Here is a 21,423-nt window from a genome sequence, read left to right on the forward strand (position 1 = left end):
GGGGCTAAGGTCTGTCTCATTCTAGAACGTTTCCCTCCCCTCCCTGTCCCTACCGCCTCCCATAACACCAGAGTCAGGGAGACCTGAATAAATAACTGTTCAGGTCAAAACCGCCTTTCCTTTCATGTAGACCAAAAGGTTTTTGCTTGGGTTTTTTTCCTTAAACTCACATAATTTCTTCCTTCCCCAAGTCACTTTACAAATTAAAGCTTACAAGGAGGTTGATTTTTGAGGATCTGGCTCAATGCCAAACTACTTTTTTTTAAGGCAACAGAGACATCTTTTGGTGAGTCCATGATACTGCAAGGGAACAGGTGCTGTTACCACACATCATGGTGCTGGTGAGTGACACCAGTGCTAGTAAGTGAGCCTCCAATTTTGGGGTCCGTTGATGTTCTAAAGCCACATGGACCTGGCCCACCGACCACAAAAGGAAATATCACCATAAAGAAAGTCCGAGCTGGAGGGCTGGAGAGAGGGCTCAGCAGTTAAGGGCACTGACTGCTCTTCAATTCCCAGCACCCACCTGCAGCTTACAACTGTCTGTAACTCCAAGATCCGACCCTGTCACACAGACATACCCATAGGCAAAACACCAATACACTTAAAATAAAAGTCAATAAATTAAAAAAGAGAAGAAAGAAAGACAGAGTTGGAGGTCCAAGTGTGGGGTACATGGAGGTAGGAGGATAGTGACTTCAAGGAAAGTCTTGGCTACACAGAGAGACCTAGGGGGGTGGGGATGGGGACAGACAGAAAAAGGAAGGCAGGGCTGGCTGCGGTCTGCCTCCATACCTGAAATGCAGTTCAATCTGAATGGAGCCCTGGGTGGCGCTGCTGCTCTTGGAGGGCTGAAAGATACAGTTGAACACATTGGTCATGCCAGGGCTGGGCTTCTGCCCAGCATAGCGGGTGTCAAATGCCATCATAGAATGGGAAACCAAGTTAATGGACTTGGTCTGGTTGGAAAAACTCTCATAGAGCAGCTTACATTTCTTAAAGTCAAATCTGAAAGGGAAGAAAGCAAACGAAAAGTTAAGCACAATCCCACCTTACAAAATTAAGTCCAAGTATGAAACAAGAGCACCATCATCAATGTATCAGAGTACCTTTCAATCTGAGATCCTGCATTGGTTTTGGTCACAGGCCACTCAAAATGCAGTTAACGGTACTGTGCTTTAAACCTTTTCCATTTGCAGAGAGGTGATTATATCCAGAGGAATAACAATATACCCAGTCTACTATATCCTTGATGGTTTACCGTCCCATGTCCCATCCTAGGCTAAGAAAGCCATGTGTTAAATCATAATCCCCAATGGATATAGAGGGTCTCTTCTGACCTCCTTCTATGAAATTACAACATGCTTGAGGCTTCACTTTCCAGAGTCAGCCTGCACATCTGTGTAAGACCACTGTAGCTCACTAGAAGCAACCAGAACACATCCTACTCTGCACACAAGGAAGTAAGTCCAAAGGTTTCCAAGTAGGGAGCTCAGCCCAGTGCTGTCAATTTTCAAAACAGTTCTCATTCACATTCTCTGTCTGTCTGTATCTGCATCTGTCTGAATTCTCTCAATTTTAAAACACTGACCCACCAGGCAGTCACCAGTGATGCTCTGCCCAGAACTATGCCAAAACTGTATCGACACAGGGCAAGGTGCCCCCCAACTCCCCTCACACTGGTCGGACTATGCTCCAGTGCCAAGTGTACCAGAGCACTGAAGTGCTGTTCCAGAGCTCTTATTTCTACTGTTCCAGAGCTCTTATTTCTACTGTTCCAGAGCTCTTATTTTTCAGTCTGCCCTGTCAAAATGCTCAGCACATGGGGTACAGTGACACACCCATGTCCCAGATACTCAAGGAAATTGAGGCTGGGTTCCTGGAGTTCAAAGTGAACCTGGGTAACACAGCAAGACTCCACCTCAAAACCAAAAGAATAACGAAAGCAAATGTTCTGTCACTCAAAAGACAAAACAGCAGAGCAGCCTGTCCCCCAGCATCCTAGCTTGAGAGGAAAACATACCTTCACAGCTTTAAGTCACCAGTATGTGGGGCAGGCTGTTAAAAGGACATAAGCTAACCTGACTTGGCTGATAGGACAACCAAACTGAAACTTCTAATAAAGCATTTGGGGGGTCAGGGGCACAACTCTACGGTACCTGATCATCAGCACCACACACACACACACACACACACACACCCCTCATTCTCATACAAACACGATCTCACACACATACATGCATGCACTCACACAAAGCACTTACACACTTCATTAGTCTCAGACCACCACTGCACTCTGCCCTCTGCTAATGTGAAATGGATACATTCTCACATCGTTCTTACTACCAGTAAAATCAGAGGTAATCAAAGTCTGACCTGGCTAGGGAGCCAGTGCCTTCTTTTCCTTTCGGATCCTTGAGCTCCAGACTCACATTCACCATATCGATGAGGAAGCACATGCAAGTGTACACTTCTCCGCTCAGCACAGTCTGTGAAAGGAAAATGCTAGTCAACCCTTGGGTGAGGGTGCCAACCTGAAAATGAACTCAAAGGTAAAGAAATCTAATCCACCTGCTGTCCCACCCACCCCCTCTTCTGTTCCCCACCGTCTTGGAGGGATATCCACATGGGTGACCACCAGCAGAGACTACAAGTTACAGAGGAGCACCCATTCTATCTCACTCACGTGAATCCTTGGATCCTGCAGGTCGTAAGGCCGCATGAACTCTTCTATGGGCTCCCCCAGGTTGTTCTCTAGTAAGCCTCGGATCAGCTTGTATTTACACAGATCCAGGGAGCAGTGCACAGATGACAGACTGCCATGGACAGATATGTCTGCAACAGTGTGGCTTATTTCTCTATGAGAAAGAAAAGAGACCACTCTCAGAAATAAGTCACTAAGTGCCTTGGTACAGCACAGCCAAATGTAAGGCTACAATATGGCTACTACATTATCAGCCAGTTATTCTCTAACTTCCAATGGCAAAAATAGTCATGCATCTCCAATGATGATGTTACTGTGACTGCCATGCTTTATCTACAGAGAGACTTGTAGCTCCCACATATACATGGAAAAAATCCTCAGATCTAATGAGCTGGGGATGTGGCTCTGTGGTAGAGCATTAGTCTAGCACACATGGGCCCCAGGTTCCATCTCAAGCATGCCAAATAAGTGCACACACAAATATGAACATACACATACATACAAATACACATATGAACAAACTGTTTTTTATTTTACATACATGATTGTTTTGTCTGAATGTATGTCTGTACACCACATGTGTGCAGTGCCTGTAGTGTCCAGAAAAGGGGATCTTATCCCTTAGATATGGAGTTATAGGTGGTTTTCAGCTGCCATGTGGGTGCCGGGAATTGAACCCAGGTCCTTTACAAGAGCAACCAGTCCTCAAAACTGCTGAGCCATCTCTCCAACCCCAAGTTTTGTTTTGGTTTTGAGTTTGGGTTTTTGTTATGTTTTGTTTTGCCTTGTTTTGTTTTTGAAACAGTCTCACACTGTGACCCATAGTCTTGAACTCATAGCAATCCACCTGCTTCGCCTCCTGAATATTGGGATTACAGGTATAACCACACCAGGCCTAACTAGCCTAGTAATAAGGAAAATCTCACAAGACTCAAAAATAGCTTAAACATTCCAGTTGGGGAAGTCATAAGGACCAGATGCCCAGCTCTTAGCTCCAGCTCCCATAGGAGACAGAAGAAGAAACATATCTTTCCTCCTGAGCACAGGGGGACACTCATTAGGATAACACCTGACAGTGCCTGGAGGAGCTGGAGTGAGACTGAAGATGCCCACGGTTGCCAGGACACACATGCTTCATGCTAGGACTAAAGAGCTCTCTCTGCCCTCCATGGGTGCAGCAGGCACCATGGGTCCTCCATACACAAGGTCTGAATACATGAACTCAAGGACTGGGATTTAAAGAGGAAGATGTGTAAATCTATATCAAAAAAAAGAAAAGAAAACCTGCTCTAAGTCTGGGGACATATATAGTTCAACGGCAGGGTACCTATCTAGCATGTACTATGTCCCTAGGTTTGACTCTCAGAACTGCCCAAAATAAGTAAATAAGTAAATAAATTTGACTTGTCTGCAAGGGAAAACCTATATATAATAAAACTGCTTTGTTTTATTTGGTTTACATGAGGGGGCAGGGGTAAGGTGTATACATGCTGAGTGCAGGTATCCAGGGAGGCCAGAGGCGTGGGATCCCCTGAAGCTGGAGTTACAAAAAAGCCACCTGACAACACAGGTGCTGGGGACCAGACTCAGGGCCTTTCAAGAGCAGCACACGCTCTTAACCACTGAGCTATCTCTCCAGTCCCACACAGAGTTTGAAAGAGCAAGAATGCAATCAACAAAGGACAACAGGGAAGCACCGCCATGTGGTGCGCTGGTGGGTGGGGAGTGGACAGCACATCTGCTGCTGTGTTCTCGCTGGCTGACAGAGCTGTGCCACCCCACACAGCACTGAAGGGAAGCAGAGAAGAAAAGTACTTCTTAAAAACCATTGCTTGCAAAGAAAACCAAGAGTTCAGTTCCCAAATAAGAAGTCCTTAGGATAGCCAAGCCAAGACAGCCAAATATAGAGCCCATGCCAACCATAACTGGACACCAGGAGGGAGCTCTAGAATAATAGGTTCCAGTGAGAGAAATACCCCAATAAACCTAAATGGAAAATGGCATGAAGTGAGTTGCCCAAACCTGGGGACTGGAAAGGAACTGTTTAATGAGGCTATTAAAGTGTACCCATTGCAAATATCTTTGAGTTTTTTTGACTTTGTGAGCGCTCACATGCATGTGTGTGCATATGTGTGCATGTGTGCATGTGTGTGCAGCTGTTCATGGAAGCCAGTAGAAGGCATCAGATTCCCCAGAGATAGAGTTATAGGTGGTTGTGAGCTGCCTGACATAGATGATAGGAACCAAACTTGGGTCTTCCAGAAGAGCAGCAAGTTCTCCTAACCATTGAGCCATCTCCAATCTCAGCAAATCTCTTTGATTGCTATCTAGACACTTTCTATCTTTCCCTGGAGTTAAAATGCAAAATGCTGCTTTCTCCCAAACCAAAGCAGCATAATGAAAGATGTCATATGCTGTAATCAGTGCGTCCAGTCCCCATGTGTGGGCCAGGCAAGCAGGAGTACTCCCTAGGCCACAACCGTGCTAAATACACACCCAAGCTTTGACCCCGAGCATGACTCTGCTGGTCTAGGATCAAGTTTCCCAGGCAGTTATGAAGTCAATGAGAACTGAATCAGTGATTGCTCTCAACTACAGACACAAGCTTCCTGCACATGAGGCTAACTACAGAGTAAATTGGGGCAGCCCCTTAGTCTTCATGGAGCACTCTCAAATGGGCTTCCTGCTATGGGTGGGGGAAAATTGCACCAGGGCAGTTATGCAAAGTGAATGGACTCCAGGGGCTCTATTACACTTGGCCCACGTACTCCAAATGCCCACCTTTTCCAGATAGCCTGCCTGTTCTCACTACCTCCCTATTACCACTTAAAGCCATGCTAAATTCCAACTCTTCCCTCTTTGTCCCCAAGGTAAGGTTACAAAAGAGTCCCCGAATCAAACACTAAGTTAGAGCCATTTAACTATCTTCCTATGTCCCTAAAAAAACCTTAAGCTCTGTGACAGCAGCAGTTTCTCTTTCATCACAGAAGCCCTCTTGTCTAGCACATAGCAAGGATTCACCATTCACTACATAGGTGAAGAAGTGTTCCTCACTTACCTTACAGCACTGATTTCCAGCTACTAAAATTATACTTACACGGTATTCAGATAAGACACTCACTTGTCCAAATTCCTTTCCACCTGCAATTTCAGCCTACAAGGCTCAGTTAAGAGACTTCCTCCTGTCTGGCGCACAAAATAGGAAGGGAAGACCAGGTCCCCACTGCTGTTGTCAGAGGCCTGAGAGCCCTCTCTGGGGCGTCTCTCTGCAGCAAAGATGTCCATGTCCTGCAGATCCACGACAATGCAATCCAGCAGGCAGACATGGTCTTCTACAAGGACCCAAGGGAAAAGAGGTAAGGACAAAAGTAGCATGCAGAAAGGACTGGGCTTGAGCAAACTGCAGGGTCAAAGTCAGTTCATCCTGTCCTTGAAAGTCAGAACCAGTTGCTGCCTTGCTCTGTACTACTCAGCAACCTGGCCATCGGGGCCTCAAGAGCCCACCATGCATAGCATCATAGCTGTGTCCAACACATGCTGCTCCCTGCCCTCCACACCTGGCCATGCTGCTCATGTCCCAGCAGCAGAATTCTTTTTTCAAATACACACTCACCATGTTTAACCATTCCTATTACCACTGATCAAACCCAAACCACCTTCGCCCTTGCCTACAACACCTCCACAAACAGTCCTCCAATGTACCTATATAATTCCACATTCTCTCCACAAAATGCCTGGGTAAAAAAGAAACAGACTGAAAGGTTCTCTTCCTTTGGAAGCTTCAGTGGCTATGTTTAATGCAAAACTCCCTGCAAATGCCTACAAGGTCCTACCTAAGCCCACAGCCCACTTTTCTGACCTCACTTCAAGCCATTCTCCCATTTGCTCTCCAAATTTCAGGTCTCCAGGCCTTTACATCTCCCAAAAGGCCATGCTCTTTGCTTCTTGGGCAGCCTCATCAGTACCATGACCTTCCCACCTCGATCTACATTGAGTCCTCAATTTTCTTCTTTCCCATAACATGCACTATAATCTATTAATGCTCATGTTTATCTAATATCTTTCTTCTGTAAGTACCACCCCAGGATGGACTGTAACTAAGAGGATGTTAATATGTATACATTAATATACATAATCAGGGAACAGAGTATTATAACAACCATCATTAAGCAGGAGCATAGTAAACAGTTCTTAATGGTACAGTTGTACTACAGACACCCATGAGAGCAGAATGTATCTGTGAGAGAGGTATAGAATAGTGATGTCATGACCACAGAGACCCTAGGGAGCAGCTGTAGAACCTAGAACCACATGGAAACAGTGTGAAACCGCAGCCTTTATCCAACGCCAGGTACCATGGATGAACAAATTTTAGTTAAAAACATCAACTGGGTAGGAGAAATGATGTTGGAACAGACATATTCCTGTAAGACATTCCAAATCTCATTGTGTATGTTTGTACATGTTCACATGTGTAGATCAATGCCCATGTACCTTCACTTGTGTGTGGCTGTCAAAGTGTCTTGTGTAGTCTTCCTCAATTGTTCTACACCTTATTTTTTGATCAAGGTCTCTCACTCAATCTGGACTGTCTGCCCAACAAGCCCCAGGGATGCCCTGCCTCCACCTCCCCAGCACTGGTATTAGACATAGGCTAGTTTGTCCAGTTTTGTTGTTGTCATTGTTTGACTTGAGTGCCGAGGAGCAAACGCCAGTCCTAATGCTTGTGTGCAAGTCCTTTACTGACTGAGCCATATCCCTACCCACCCACCACCCACCCCCACCCACCCCCAGATCTCTTCTCACAGGCATCCACCTGTATGTCAGGCTGGCTCATGTCTAACCGTCACTGTCTTAACCACTTACAGAGAGGTTCACAGCAACCCTCCAAGTACCACCAACAGAGCTCAGAGCCTGAGTCACACCGGTCAACGTCATCTTACAAAACTCACTCACTGTCCAGCTCTACCACTTACTAGCCACATGACAAGCCAAGTTACTTCATCTCCTCCCTCCTGTGAAGGGGAGATAAACCCTGAGCAGGGTACTACAAGGATAAGTCCATGCAAATAAACACAATGGCATTTGACTCATTGATGTGTTCAAGAAAACGCCACAATTACAAACAAAATTATCTCTCGACAGCACAGCCATTAGTCTCCTTGCTCTGTCCTCTGGGACTATGAGGTCCTGCAGGGAGTCCACCAGTCCTTGGGTCTATCTAGCAAAGCAGTTAGACCCTCCCTCAGTGGCCACCCTTCACTGCCCACAGTGCAGCTGCACTGAGCTCATCTCGGCCGCCTCTTACACTATGCCTCTCTCCCAACTGAGTTCTTCACTTTCCAACACAGCATCTATCCAGGACATGCTGAAAACTCCAGGACACAGATCAGGCCAGGCTCAGAATGATGGGTTCTTACATTCACAAGAGGAGCACAGTCACAACATTGGAGAGGCAGAGGCAGAAAGTAGAGGTCAAGCTAACCTAGGCTATTTATAGAGCCGTGTCCCAAAAAGCCCAGAGAAGAAAATAAATTAAAAAATAAAAAACAAGAGTACCCATAGCAGAATGACCCTGAAGCCTCACTGACACTAACCTTAGCGTCTTTGGGGCATGCGGGGGAGGGGGGAGGGGTGGCCTGCAAGGACAGGGTCTGGGTAATAGCTTATGAGGACACAGGACTAGCTGGGCTGCCACCATCTGCTGGGAGCCATCTGGACCTGTAAGAGTCCCACAGACAACCAACAGCTTCTTCAGGTCTATCGCAGTTTCTAAATAAATCTACTTTAGAAGTTATCTGAGACTAAACGCACCTCTGACACTCATGCTCCAATGCAGCATGAGCCTGGTCATCACACAGATGCCAGCTCCTGTCACCCTCCGCCATGTCACCGCACTCCCCAGAGCTCCCCAGAAGGCTTCAGGACAGGCCCACCTTTGCTGTGCAGCTCCTCCTTCGTACCTGGGCTGCTGGGACTTTGGCTAACAGGTGGCATGGTCTGCTGCCCACGCTGCTTGATGGAGGCACTGGGCACAAACTCACTCTTCAGGCTGCCAAGGCCCATTCCTGCAGGAGGCATCATGAATAGCCCCTGTCCATGGGGTCCCTTGGGATCCTCTGTGCTTGTCATCTTTTTCACACCGTGTTTGGGGGTACCTGTTGGAGAGGCTGAAGGCACAGATTCCTAGGAGGAAGAAAAGAAAACTGGAATGCAGAGATAAGGGAGTAACAATGCCTTTCCTAGCTCAGAAGTCACATCCTAGTCCCTAGGTTCTCAAAGACTCTGCAGTAGATACACTGCCCTCAGACCCTAGACACAAGAAAGTGAGGGACGTGACACCCACCACCTCACACAATTATCTTCAAAACTGTTACCAAAGATTCCACACCTGTGGAGAATTACAGCAGCATTGCAGGAAGACAGTCTTTTGGCTCAAGAACAATACCAATTTGTCAAAATCAACCAAAGCAAATCTCTCAACTATTTACTGCTTTGGGGGAGACAGAAGCTAACTGTAATTTTAAAAAAAAAAAAATGTACCTAGGGGACTGAAGATGTACCTAAGGTATCAGAATGCTTCCCTAGTCTGCAAAAAGCTCTGGGTGCAATGCCCAGCACCAAATAAACTAGATGTGGTGGCACAATCCTATAATCCAGGGTAGAGGCAGAAGGGGTTCAAGGTTATCCTCAGCTACACATCAAGTCTGAAGGCAGCCTGGGATATAAACAAAAAGTATCTAATGGTAGTAGGACTGCAAAAGAATCACTTCAGGGAGGTGTCTGTGCATTCGAGTCTCCCCACACTCTTCTGCATTTCCCATCTAAGTAACCACAGAAATGAAACAAAAGGCAAACAAAGGAGGTGAGTCACCCATGTCAGGCTTCTGCTCATACACAGTAAAGCCAACCCTGGGATTCTCTAGAAAGGACAGGACTCTTTTCTCGCTGAGTGCTTTTAGTTGATTCTACAGAGTGAGCCAGTCATTGGTTTCAACTTCTTCCTTGGGTCCTCAGGACCCTCAGAGCCCTGTCTGTGTGTGGCTTCTGCATCATGGGACAGCTCCTTCTTGGCCCTATCACGTGCACCCTGGCAGCTTGAGAGCAATGGTTCTCTGCTGCTACTGCAAGGCTCACTCCTCAGCTTTGGAATAAAAGGTGAAAACCCGGAGATCTCTCCACTTCTTGAGCAGTAATTACAGCTAACAGTAACACAAACTTCCTGCATTTTTTTTCAAGGATGATTACCAGGTAAATGCTATCATTTAAATGTTTCCACATTAAAAGTGCCCTAGTGCTCTGTTTACTTCAACCACAGAAAGTATTTTTGCTCTTTCACTTGACTTACCTCTCCATCCTCTCTGTAGTTAGCTAAAATAAATCAAAGGCTCAAGGAGATCAACTCAAAGCTTTTGAGCAACTCTGACTTAGAAATTATGGTTTAAGCACAAGCTATGGTTGAGAAAAAGAAAAGGCAAACATACGCCAAAACTCCAAACATGTCTTCTGTAAGATGGGGTTTTTCTGTAAGAAACTGTCCCCACATTCAGAAGTCATAAAACGTGAGGGCACAGGGCACAAATGCTCAAGTGACCTACAGGCTCTGTGTCAGCAGTATTTCGTGTTCTGGGCCACTGGGCTGCGTATTAGACACACCTCACACGAGTAAGAACATCAACAGGCAAGTGTAAGTACAAAGTGGAAGAGGACAGTACCAACACAGAAACCATCAGTCAACACTGAGCTCGGAAGAGGACAGGGGAGCTGCACAGCTAAGCGAGCCAGATCCCAGAGATCTGAACAAATGACACACTCCACACAGCCTTAGGGAACTCCACCGAACAACCACAAGTGTGTAACACAGCAGCCTTCCCAGGATTTCTGGATATAAAATGAGGTCATTCAGGAAGTACTGGTCAGGGCTAAAAAGACTCTTAACACAGTCCTTAAGAAAGGCTCCTCTGCTCAGTAACTCCCCAAAGCAGCCACACAAAGTAATAAAGCAGGCCTCTCCCACAGTGAAGTATTTAAAAGGGTCAGCATTTGGGGGCTTTGACTGGTTTTATTTTGTTCTATTTTAAGTACATGAGTGTGAACTGACTGCTGAATCCCATAAGGTTGTTTTTTTTTTTCCCCCAAAAAATAACCAAGAAATGAAAGGGAGGGAGGGAGGGAGGGAGGGAGGAAGAATCCACATTATACCTTGAAGAAAAGGCATTCTTTGTAATTACTGCCACCTAAAACCAATCCTCAAAAACAAAGACAGGCAAGTTTTTGTCATTAAAATGCTATAATGTGTGCTGTTATTTGACTTAACAAATATAAGACTCTTTTTGTAAAAGCATCTTGAAATAGTTTGGCAATTCTTCATCCACAGCTAACTTTGGAGCAAACTTGTCAGCTCATACACAGACACATCTGATACAATGAATCCATTCCTTTTTCTGGAAGGGGAGAGAAACAAAACAGTGCTACTGAACTAGATTGTTGACTACAGACATTTGCCTCAAACATTTAGTGTGACCTCAAAATAAAGATGTATCGATCTCTTTCTCTCTCTCTCTCTCTTTAATAATAAAACGTTCCACGTGGAAAAAAAAGAAAAGGAAAAAAAAAAAAGATGTATCAAAAACACATTCCAAAGAACTCACTATGTGACTCCTGGAACTTTCTGTCACACTCCTTAGACCTCCAGAGAGAGAGGAGCTAGAGATAAAGTGTTGTCAGGAACAGCCAAGAGCTCATCAATAAAGCATACATACCGGACTCATCATTACCAAGTTGCTAGGTACATACACAAGAGAAGGGGGCATGCTCCAATGCATGCGAGAGAGGTCCCTGTGCTCCTGACCCTGCAACACCCTTGCCCTACACACCAGTGCGTCTGACTCTTCAGCCATGCCTTTTCTTCCACCCCTTGTAAAAGAGCCAGCCAATGTGCTTCCCCATGAGCTTCTCTATGAGCTGTTACAGCAACTTACTGGACCTGGGGAGGGACTGTGGGAACCCCTTATCTATCACTGGTTAGTCAGAAGCGTGAGACAACTAGAACTGTGGTTGTGTCCACAGTGGGCCCAAGCTAGCTAACTTCGGGTAGCTGCACCATGACTGACTTAACTCCCAGCAGGTTTCACAAAGTTAGAAAATGGAAGGTGTAGAGAAGCCCGCACACAGATGGTGTCAGAAGTGCTATGAAGAAACAGGGTTTCTTTTGATATGTAGAGAATTTAGAATGACATACAATGAGTGTTCAACAAGCATCAGCTACTCACTGCTATTTTTACTGTTCTTAGGAGCTTACAATCAAATCTTACACTCATCTCCTTGAAGCTTCCCTCCTTTCCTATGTGACTAGCTGCTGGGTGACAAACAGGCAGAGCTGGCGAGTGTTCCAGTAAGTGCCTTTCCCACACACTAAAGATGAGTTCAAACTGAATAAGCAGAGGGAATGAGGGCCTGGAGATCAGCAAGGAGTGATTGGAGCATACCCTGTGAATGGCATCTCTGCTGCTTAGAAATGTCACTCAGAGATCAGGAATACAAGGAACATTCCTAAACATAATAAAGGCAATTTACAGCAAGCCAACAGCCACCATCAAATTAAACAGAGAGAAACTCAAAGCGATACCACTAAAATCAGGAACAAGACAAGGCTGTCCACACTCCCCATATCTATTCAATATAGTACTTGAAGTTCTAGCTAGAGCAATAAGACAACAAAAGGAGATCAAAGGGATACAAATTGGAAAGGAAGAAGTCAAACTTTCACTATTTGCAGATGACATGATAGTATACATAAGTGACCCCAAAAATTCTACCAGGGAAATCCTACAACTGGTAAACTCCTTCAGTAAAGTGGCAGGATACAAGATCAACTCAAAAAAATCAGTAGCCCTCCTATATACAAATGATAAAAGGGCTGAGAAAGAAGTCAGAGAAACATCACCCTTTACAATAGCCACAAATAATATAAAATACCTTGGGATAACAATAACTAAACAAGTGAAGGACCTTTTTGATAAGAACTTTAAATCTCTAAAGAAAGAAATTGAAGAAGATATCAGAAAATGGAAGGATCTCCCATGCTCATGGATAGATAGGATTAACATAGTAAAAATGGCAATCTTATCAAAAGCAATCTATAGATTGAATGCAACCCCATCAAAATCCCAACACAATTCTTCACAGACTTGGAAAGAAAAATACTCAACTTCATATGGAAAAAACAAAAGACCCAGGATAGCTAAAAGAATCCTGTATAACAAAGCAACCTCTGGAGGCATCACCATCCCTGACCTCAAGCTCTACTATAGAGCTTAGTAATAAAAACAGCTTGGTACTGGTATAAAAACCAACATACAGATCAATGGAATCAAATTGAAGACCTTGACATTAATCCACGCACATATGAACACATGATTCTTGACAAAGAAGCCAAAACTATACAATGGAACAAAGAAAGTATCTTCAACAAATGGTGCTGGCATAACTGGATGTCAATATGTAAAAGATTACAAATAGATCCATATCTGTCACCATGCACAAAACACAAGTCCAGGGCCGGGCGTTGGTGGCGCACGCCTTTAATCCCAGCACTCGGGAGGCAGAGGCAGGCGGATCTCTGTGAGTTCGAGGCCAGCCTGGGCTACCAAGTGAGCTCCAGGAAAGGCGCAAAGCTACACAGAGAAACCCTGTCTCAAAAAACCAAAAAAAAAAAAAAAAAAAACAAAACACAAGTCCAAGTGGATCAAAGACATCAACATAAATCCAGTTACACTAAACTTAATAGAAGAGAAAGTAGGAAGTACTCTTGAAGGCACTGGCATTGGAGATCACTTCCTAAATATAACACCAGCAGCACAGACACTGAACACAACAATTAATAAATGGGACCTCTTGAAACTGAGAAGCTTTTGCAGGGCAAAAGACACAGTCAATAAGACAAAAAGACAGCCTATAGAATGGGAAAAGATCTTCACCAACCCCACATTTGACAGAGGACTGATCTCCACAGTATATAAAGAACTCAAGAAACTAGACATCAAAATACTGAACAATCCAATTAAAAAATGGGCTAAAAAGCTAAACAGGGAATTCACAAAAGAAGAATCACAAATGGCTGAAAGACATTTAAAGAAATGCTCAACATCCTTAATCATCAGAGAAATGCAAATCAAAATGACTCTGAGATACCACCTTACACCTGTCAGAATGGCTATGATCAAAAACACTAATGACAATCAATGTTGGAGAGGATGCGGAGCAAAGGGAACACTCCTCTACTGTTGGTGGGAATGCAAGCTTGTACAACCACTGTGGAAATTGGTATGGCAGTTTCTCAGAAAATTGGGAATCGAACTACCCCAAGACCCAGCCATATCACTCTTGGGCATATGCCCAAGGAATGCTCAATCATACCACAAAGATATGTGCTCAACTATGTTCATATCAGCACTATTTGTAATAGACAGAACCTGGAAACAACCTAGATGCCCATCAACTGAAGAATGGATTAAGAAAATGTGGTATATATACACAATGAAGTACTACTCAGCAGGAAAAAAACAATGACAGGATGAAATTTGCAGGCAAATGGATGGAACTAGAAAAAAAATCATCCTGAGTGAGGTAACCCAAACCCAGAAGGACAAACCTAGTATGTACTCACTTATAAGTGGATTCTAGATATATAGCAAAGAATAATCAGACTGCAACCCACAGAACCATGGAGGCTATATAGCAGGGGGGACCCTAGGATGACTGTGGCTTATAATAAGTTTGGTTTTACCGAGCAAGCCTCATTGAAACATTTCACTATTAAGATAAGAATTTATACTGTATCAAGCTGATAATAGAAAAATCAATTAATTAAAAAAAGAGCTGTTTGTGCTCTTAACCCTTGGGGAAAAAAAAAGAAATGTCACTCGGGCTCCTGGAAGGCAGAAACCAGTGAGGAGATGGATCATTAGCATGTCTCCAAGGCCCACTCAGCTTCGAAACTCACTGTCTGTTCATACTCAAAGAGCCCTGGCTTTCCCAAATACAGAGTAAAAATGCTGGCAAACCTCCAGCCGAAGACTCCAAACACGATAAGAAACAAATGTCCAAGTCATTTAAATCTGCAAAGCAGGACATAAGCTAACATTTTACCACTAAGATATTTTTAATTGTCTTCAGGTAAAAACTGGACTAAATCAGGAAAACAACTTATCTAGAAAGGAATGCCTTTTTTAAAAAGTTTAATTTACTATTACTATGTAGGTACATGATGTGTGGGTGTGAGTATGGGTACATGTGGGCATCAGAAAACAACTTTTGGGAATCAGTTCTCTCCTTTGCTATGGGTTCCAGGGATTGAACTCAGGTGATCAGGCTGAGTGGCAAGTGCTCTTATCCACCCAGTGATCTCGTCCCCCAGGAATGCTTTTATGCTTGTAGAGAACACTGTAACCCATGGAAGACTGGTCCCACAGGGTTGTTAGCTGAAACAAGTTAATAGCACTTAATGAGGGTTACAATTTAACACTATTTCAGCTGGAAAGGTTAGGTGAAATGTCAATAACATGCTACAGAAATCTCCCAGCTACAGGGCCTCAGAAGTTAACAGCAGCCCCTGAGCTGTAGACTGGGAATTTTTCAGTTCACATTCAAACTTGAGTTAAACAGCCACAGACGCTGAGGGCTCACCTTATCCTGTAAAAAGGTCCCAGGAAAACCCGCAAAGAGAAACTTGTTCTTCACTTTCAATTTGCCCAAATTTGCTACTATCAGGTTATTTGATCTGGAACTTTCTGGGATGAGAAGCACAGGGGCACCAGCTTCGATATCCAGAAGAACCCTCGAGCATCGCTGCGCCTGGTCCCTCACCTGGTAAGAAAGGAAAGTACCCAGACCAGAGACTCAGTTAATTCTCCAATTTTATAATCAGAACTCTATGGGGCACAAAAACTTTCATAAACTTATACAGCAATTAAAGAACACAATAGTTTATTTGTGGCCACCAGAGTAAATTAGAATCAGGAACAAAATGATAACGGAAAGTACCCAAATATTTGGAAATTAATTTCATACTTCTAAATAGCCTAAAAATTAGAGAATAAATCATAAGAGAAATGTGAAAATATTTTCACAATGTTAATGAAGAAAATATATTAGATTACGGGTCACGTGTAATGTAACAAGGACTCTTATCAACTACTCATCTCACCAGGCCTGTGCTGCTTTTAAATTTGGTTGATTTGGTGTTTGTTTGGTTGATTGGTTTTTCAAGACAGAGTTTCTCGGTAGCCCTGGCTGTCCCAGAACTCGATCTATAGACACGCTGGCCGCAATCTCAGAGATCCATCTGCCTCTGCCTCCCAAGTGCTGGGATTAAAGTGTGTGCCAACACACCTGACAAAAATTTTATGCATATAGCTGTGTGCCTGAATGTACATATGTATGCTACATGAGTGCCTGGTGTCTAGGAAGACAGAAGAGGCATTAGATCTCCTGGAACCAAGGTTACTGATGACTGGTCACCACCATGTGGGTGCTGGAAACTGAACCTAGGTCCTCTGCAAGAGCAGCCAGTGCTTTTAACCACTGAGCCAGCTCTCCAGCCCCTCTGTGCTACTTTTAAGAGAAAAAATACAACTTTATAGTACAGAGGGGTTTTGGCAGGGAGAGCATTCTGGGAATTGAACCCAGTGCTCTGTCACTGACCTGCAGCCACAAAGGACTCTCTTTAAACTTTTTAATTTATTTAATATTGGGGGGAGCGGGTAATGCATCCCACAGCACACATGCGGAGGTGAAAGGAAAACTGTGGAGCTGGTTCTCTCCTCCCACTTTTACATGGATTCTATGAATCAAACTCAGGACACCAGGCTTTTGTGCAAGGCCTTTAAAGATCGGGCCAACACTTTACATGCCTGCCCACACTATCTCATTGGGTATAATCATAATGTATTAGCTTTGTTTTCTTGTTCCTATCATTGCACTAAAATACACTGGGAGAGTCATTTTTCTTTGGGGGTGTAGCCACTGGTGGGTTGCCCATGCTTCAGTGACACCCCCACATCCATGTGTGCATGACCAGCTAACTGGACTCAATGGATTATTCAAAACAAGAAGACATAAGTTGGGAGGGGGCTTTTTATGAGTATGAGAGGTGCTTGAGGGGAAAAGTAGGGTAGTTATGATAAAAATACATTGTATACATGTATAAAATTCTCAAAGGAAAAAATACATGTTAAAAAATAACTTTTTAAACATTATAAAATACATAGAATATCTAGGCAAGGTAACACATGCCTACAATTCCAACAGTAGAGCTACCGCAGGTGGATCACAAGTTTAAGGCCAGCGCAATCAACACAGTGAGTTCAAAACCAGCCTGGATTATGTAGTAAGACACTGCCTCACAAACCAAGGTCTGGGACTACAGCTCAATGGTAGGACAGGCGCCCAGCACTGCAAGGCCCTAGAGTCCATCACCAGCACCAGAGTGGGGGAAATGATCCAGGCACTAAGGGGGCCATGAAGTGAAATGTCCAGGAAGGTCTCATCCATTTGGAAAATCATCCAACAGTTTCCAGAAGTGACCCCAATATAGTCCTGAAAGGGTCCAGAGGTCCAAAGTGTCAATCAGAAATCTCTTCTATTATTTTTACAGACACCTAAAGCTAAACTTCAAAGGAACTTAAAGTATGACTTAGAGATGGGGAATCAACCTGCCACACAGACCACACATTGGTAAATAGAAAATACCTCTCCTTTCCTCAGTGAAATGTTCTAGATTTATCTCTGGAGGCTTCAAAGTTCTACTGACCATGAACTGGAGAGATGGCTCAGTAGATGAAAGCATGTACTGCTCTTCCAGGAAACCTGAGTTCCTTTCCCAGCACCCGCTGGGCAGCTCACAACCACCTGTAACTCCAGCTCCAAGGGAATGGCTGTCTCTGACTTCTGTGGGCACATACATTCATGTGTACACAACCACAAACAGATACACACCCATTTGCGTAATTAGAAATCATAAAATAAGACTGTGGAGACAGCTTAATGGATACCAGTGTTGGCTACGTCAGCCATGAGAACATGAATTTGATCTCCAGAACCTACATGTGCTGATCAGATTTAACTGTACACCTGACACAACCTAGAATCATGGGAACAGATTCTCACTATGGGAATATCTAAACTGATGAGGAGGACCAAGCCCAATATTCCCTAAGGAGAGGGTCCTGAGCTGTTTAAGAATGGAGAAGGCAAGCTGAACAAGTAAGTGAGTGAGCCCTGCAAGCAAGTGAGGAATCAAGCAAGCAAGTGAGCATGCGGGCAAGCAAGTGGGCATGGCGGCATCCATTTCTCTCTGCTCTTGACCACAGTTGCCAAAAGCTCCGGCCACTGTACTTCCTTATATGATGGACTGTAACCTGGAACATGGGCTAAATAAACCCTTTTCTCCCCCTAAGTTGCTTTATGTTGGGGTATTTCATCAGAGCAACAGAAACGAAAATAGAGCACCATGTAAAAGCCAGGAATGGCGGCAGCACACGACTGTAACCCCAGTGCTAGGGAGCAGAGACAGAAGAATCCTAGTGACTTGCTGCTGGCCAGCCATGCTAACTGAAACAGCAAGCTTCAGCTTCAGTGAGAAGCCCTGTCTCAAAAATGTAATGTGAAGTGACTGTGCAAAATACCTGATGTCAACCTCTGATGCCTGTATGTGCCCATACAAGCAAACAAGCACGTGCCTGCGCACACGCATGCGCACATGCACATACATACACACCCCATATCATTTTACTTTATTGTTATTCTTTTTTTTTTTTTGGTTTTTTCGAGACAGGGTTTCTCTGTGTAGCTTTGCGCCTTTCCTGGAGCTCACTTGGTAGCCCAGGCTGGCCTCGAACTCACAAAGATCCGCCTGGCTCTGCCTCCCAGAGTGCTGGGATTAAAGGCGTGCGCCACCACGCCCGGCTTTATTGTTATTCTTTAGATGCCTTTTTTTTTAACTATAGATAGAAAGGGTGTGGATCTAAATGGGAGGAGACAAGAGAGGAACTGAAAGGAGCTGGGAGAGGGACAACCATAATCAGAATATACTGCATGAAAAAAAAAATCTATTTTCAATAAAAGAAAACAGTCAAATTGAAAAGGCAACTTAGAGACAAGATGCTACCTACCGTCTGACCCTCAATAGCAGCTCGCTGGCGCCCTAAGACATCTTGCAGCTGAGTAAAGTGCTGAATGAAGGCCACCACCTCTGCCTGAAAGCGCTGCGTGTGCACATACTGCACAGAGGCCATCTGCAGGCTCACTCGAATGTCATGCTCTCTCTGGAGCAGAGGGTCTGGCTGCCCATATCTGGAAATGGGGACAAAAACAGGACTCAGACACCAGCAAGATTTGAGTATTAGGTTGATTTAAGGGCTTCCTCTCCAAAAAGCTCTAGCTATTAAAACAGAAAACCCCCAAAACAAGCCTGTTAATAATTTAATAGTAGGGACATTAAACAAAAGTGTGATGTGACACCCAGGGCTACAAACAGCGGGCACCGCTCAGCACAAAACTCCCTATCCCTCTAGAAAGCACCTAAGGCACCTGAGTGCTGCCCCAGCACAGCACCTCCTGTCCCTGCTGTAAGGGCTGCGGCTGCTCCTGGCAGAGGCTGTGACAATATGGGCTTGGGAAGTAATTTTAAAAGCCATGGAGAAATGGAAGAGGCAGAGCTAGCGCTTCCAGGGAAGGGGGCTTCTAAAAAACAGAGAGAAGTTGTCTTTTTATGTCAGTGAAATGTAGACTGTAATGTCAAGTGCAGACTCAAAGATAAACAGAAGACTTTTACAGTCATTCGGAATCTAATGGACTGGGATGCCCAGAAAGAAATGATTCCCCCACAGTCAGTGAGGGAAGGAATTCGTATTTACCAAAGAATGCACTTTTGTGCCAAGCAAAGAATTAAGGGTTCACATTAATCATCTCATTTATTGTAGAACCATGCCACTGCTGTATATAAAATAAGCAAATCAAACTAAACTCTGAAGTCCAAATTCTCAGTAGAGTGTGGCAACCTCACAGTGAGAAGTTCTCAGACTCGGAGGAGAGTGAGCTAAGGCAGTTCGCTAAAGACTGAACCCAGAGCTTTGTGCAAGCTAGCAAACACTCTACCAATAAGCCATATCCTCAGCCCACAGATGGTTTTTGGGAACCACTTTTCTCGGCACACTGAAAGTGGGGGGTGGGGGGGATGAACAGGAGCCTTGACCTTATATAATACCAATGGGCAGAACTATACAACTACATTTTCTACTACCTCTCAAGAAAGCTGAAAACTTCATCCAGGAAAACCATTCTTTAAAGTAAGCAGATAAGTCTAAAGACACCTTCTGAATTCCAACAGGAATTCAACATAAGTCATACTTATTAGCAAAAAGAGCACATTCAGCGGGAGCAGGACTCTCAGGCTGAAATCAGGCAAGAATGCTCAGTGTTACATGAGCTCAGAGATGCTCAACTCAGGCCCCCTCCACAGACAGAGGAAGAGTGGTACACAGAAATTAAGTGACTTGCTTCAAGTCACACAGCAAGTTGGTAGGAGTGGACAGAGCCCAGGTCTTCTGATAACTGGGATTATTTCAATCCTATCCCATATGCTTATGACACTAAGTAATCTCCAACGCAAATCTTCTTTAATAAAATTCAATATAAATCAGGACTCCTCACAAGCTAGATCTTTTCAATTTTACTTAAGAAAGTAAAATTTTTCACTGTTTAGTCAATAAGGATTTTAAACAGTGATCTGGCAAGACAGCTCAGCAGATGAAGGCACTTGCCACCAAGCTTGGTGACCTAGGTTCAATCCCCAGAACCCCCATGGTGGAAGGAGAGAACTGGTTCTGCAAGTTGTCCTCTGACCTCCACACACACTGTGGGAGACACACAGAAAATACGCTCATGTAAAATAATGTCTAAAAAGGACTCCACGCCGGGCAGTGGTGGCACATGCCTTTAATCCCAGCACTCGGGAGGCAGAGCCAGGCGGATCTCTGTGAGTTCGAGGCCAGCCTGGGTTACCAAGTGAGTCCCAGGAAAGGCGCAAAGCTACACAGAGAAACCCTGTCTCAAAAAACCAAAAAAAAAAAAAAAAAAAAAAGGACTCCAAACAGCAGTGATCACCACACACAGCCCAAGAAAGAGTAGATGTTTTATAGCAAGCGACTTGACACACAGCCCAGAGGGAAGACGTGCATGTTTTACTTGAAAGTTTGGAAGATGAGCGCCTCTTCTCCACTTGTGGTGAAACGTTCTCTGTAGAAGTCTCCATGAGGCGTGAGGTCACTCAGGGACAGGCTCCCAATGCTTCCCTGCAAGGCCAGGTCTCCTTCTACAGTGTTAAAATTAGAACACATTATTATAGACATTTTCTGGACTTGTTTAATACATGTGAATTAAAACAGACATGCACATGCCTCAGACTTCCACTTTTTAATCAAACTAAATGTCAGAGGTAAATTTCCAGATGCCAAGACAGCAGAAAAACACTTGATGTGCTATTTTTAAGGGTTTCAAAGCCAAAGTCTCAAGGAGTTGAACAAGTCTAAACATCAAAGTCTACACAAGCCAGCAACACTGCATACTAGGGGCACATCTACATCGGAAAGGAAACTAACTAACTAAACGCATTTCTAACTTAAAGGACAAAACACTGGCAGCTGCAGGTAGAAGCAGAA

At 44.3% G+C, this 21,423-nt stretch overlaps 1 protein-coding gene across 5 annotated transcripts in view; it reads right to left on the minus strand.

The window, feature by feature from the left end:
• The window catches only part of Vps13d (vacuolar protein sorting 13 homolog D), a 233,810-nt gene that overhangs the window by 157,337 nt on the left and 55,050 nt on the right, over positions 1–21,423 (minus strand). For all 5 annotated transcript variants that reach the window (XM_076565634.1, XM_042272539.2, XM_042272538.2 and 2 more), the window contains 8 exons: positions 20,951–21,077; positions 18,877–19,057; positions 15,392–15,571; positions 8,668–8,890; positions 5,826–6,036; positions 2,687–2,858; positions 2,377–2,489; positions 796–1,008 (listed from right to left, as the gene is read on the minus strand). In XM_076565634.1, coding sequence (XP_076421749.1) covers positions 796–1,008; positions 2,377–2,489; positions 2,687–2,858; positions 5,826–6,036; positions 8,668–8,890; positions 15,392–15,571; positions 18,877–19,057; positions 20,951–21,077 — 1,420 coding nt within the window. The remainder of the gene's footprint in view (positions 1–795; positions 1,009–2,376; positions 2,490–2,686; positions 2,859–5,825; positions 6,037–8,667; positions 8,891–15,391; positions 15,572–18,876; positions 19,058–20,950; positions 21,078–21,423) is intronic.

This window comes from Peromyscus maniculatus, chromosome 2 (assembly GCF_049852395.1).
Source record: "Peromyscus maniculatus bairdii isolate BWxNUB_F1_BW_parent chromosome 2, HU_Pman_BW_mat_3.1, whole genome shotgun sequence".
Lineage (NCBI taxonomy): Eukaryota > Metazoa > Chordata > Mammalia > Rodentia > Cricetidae > Peromyscus > Peromyscus maniculatus.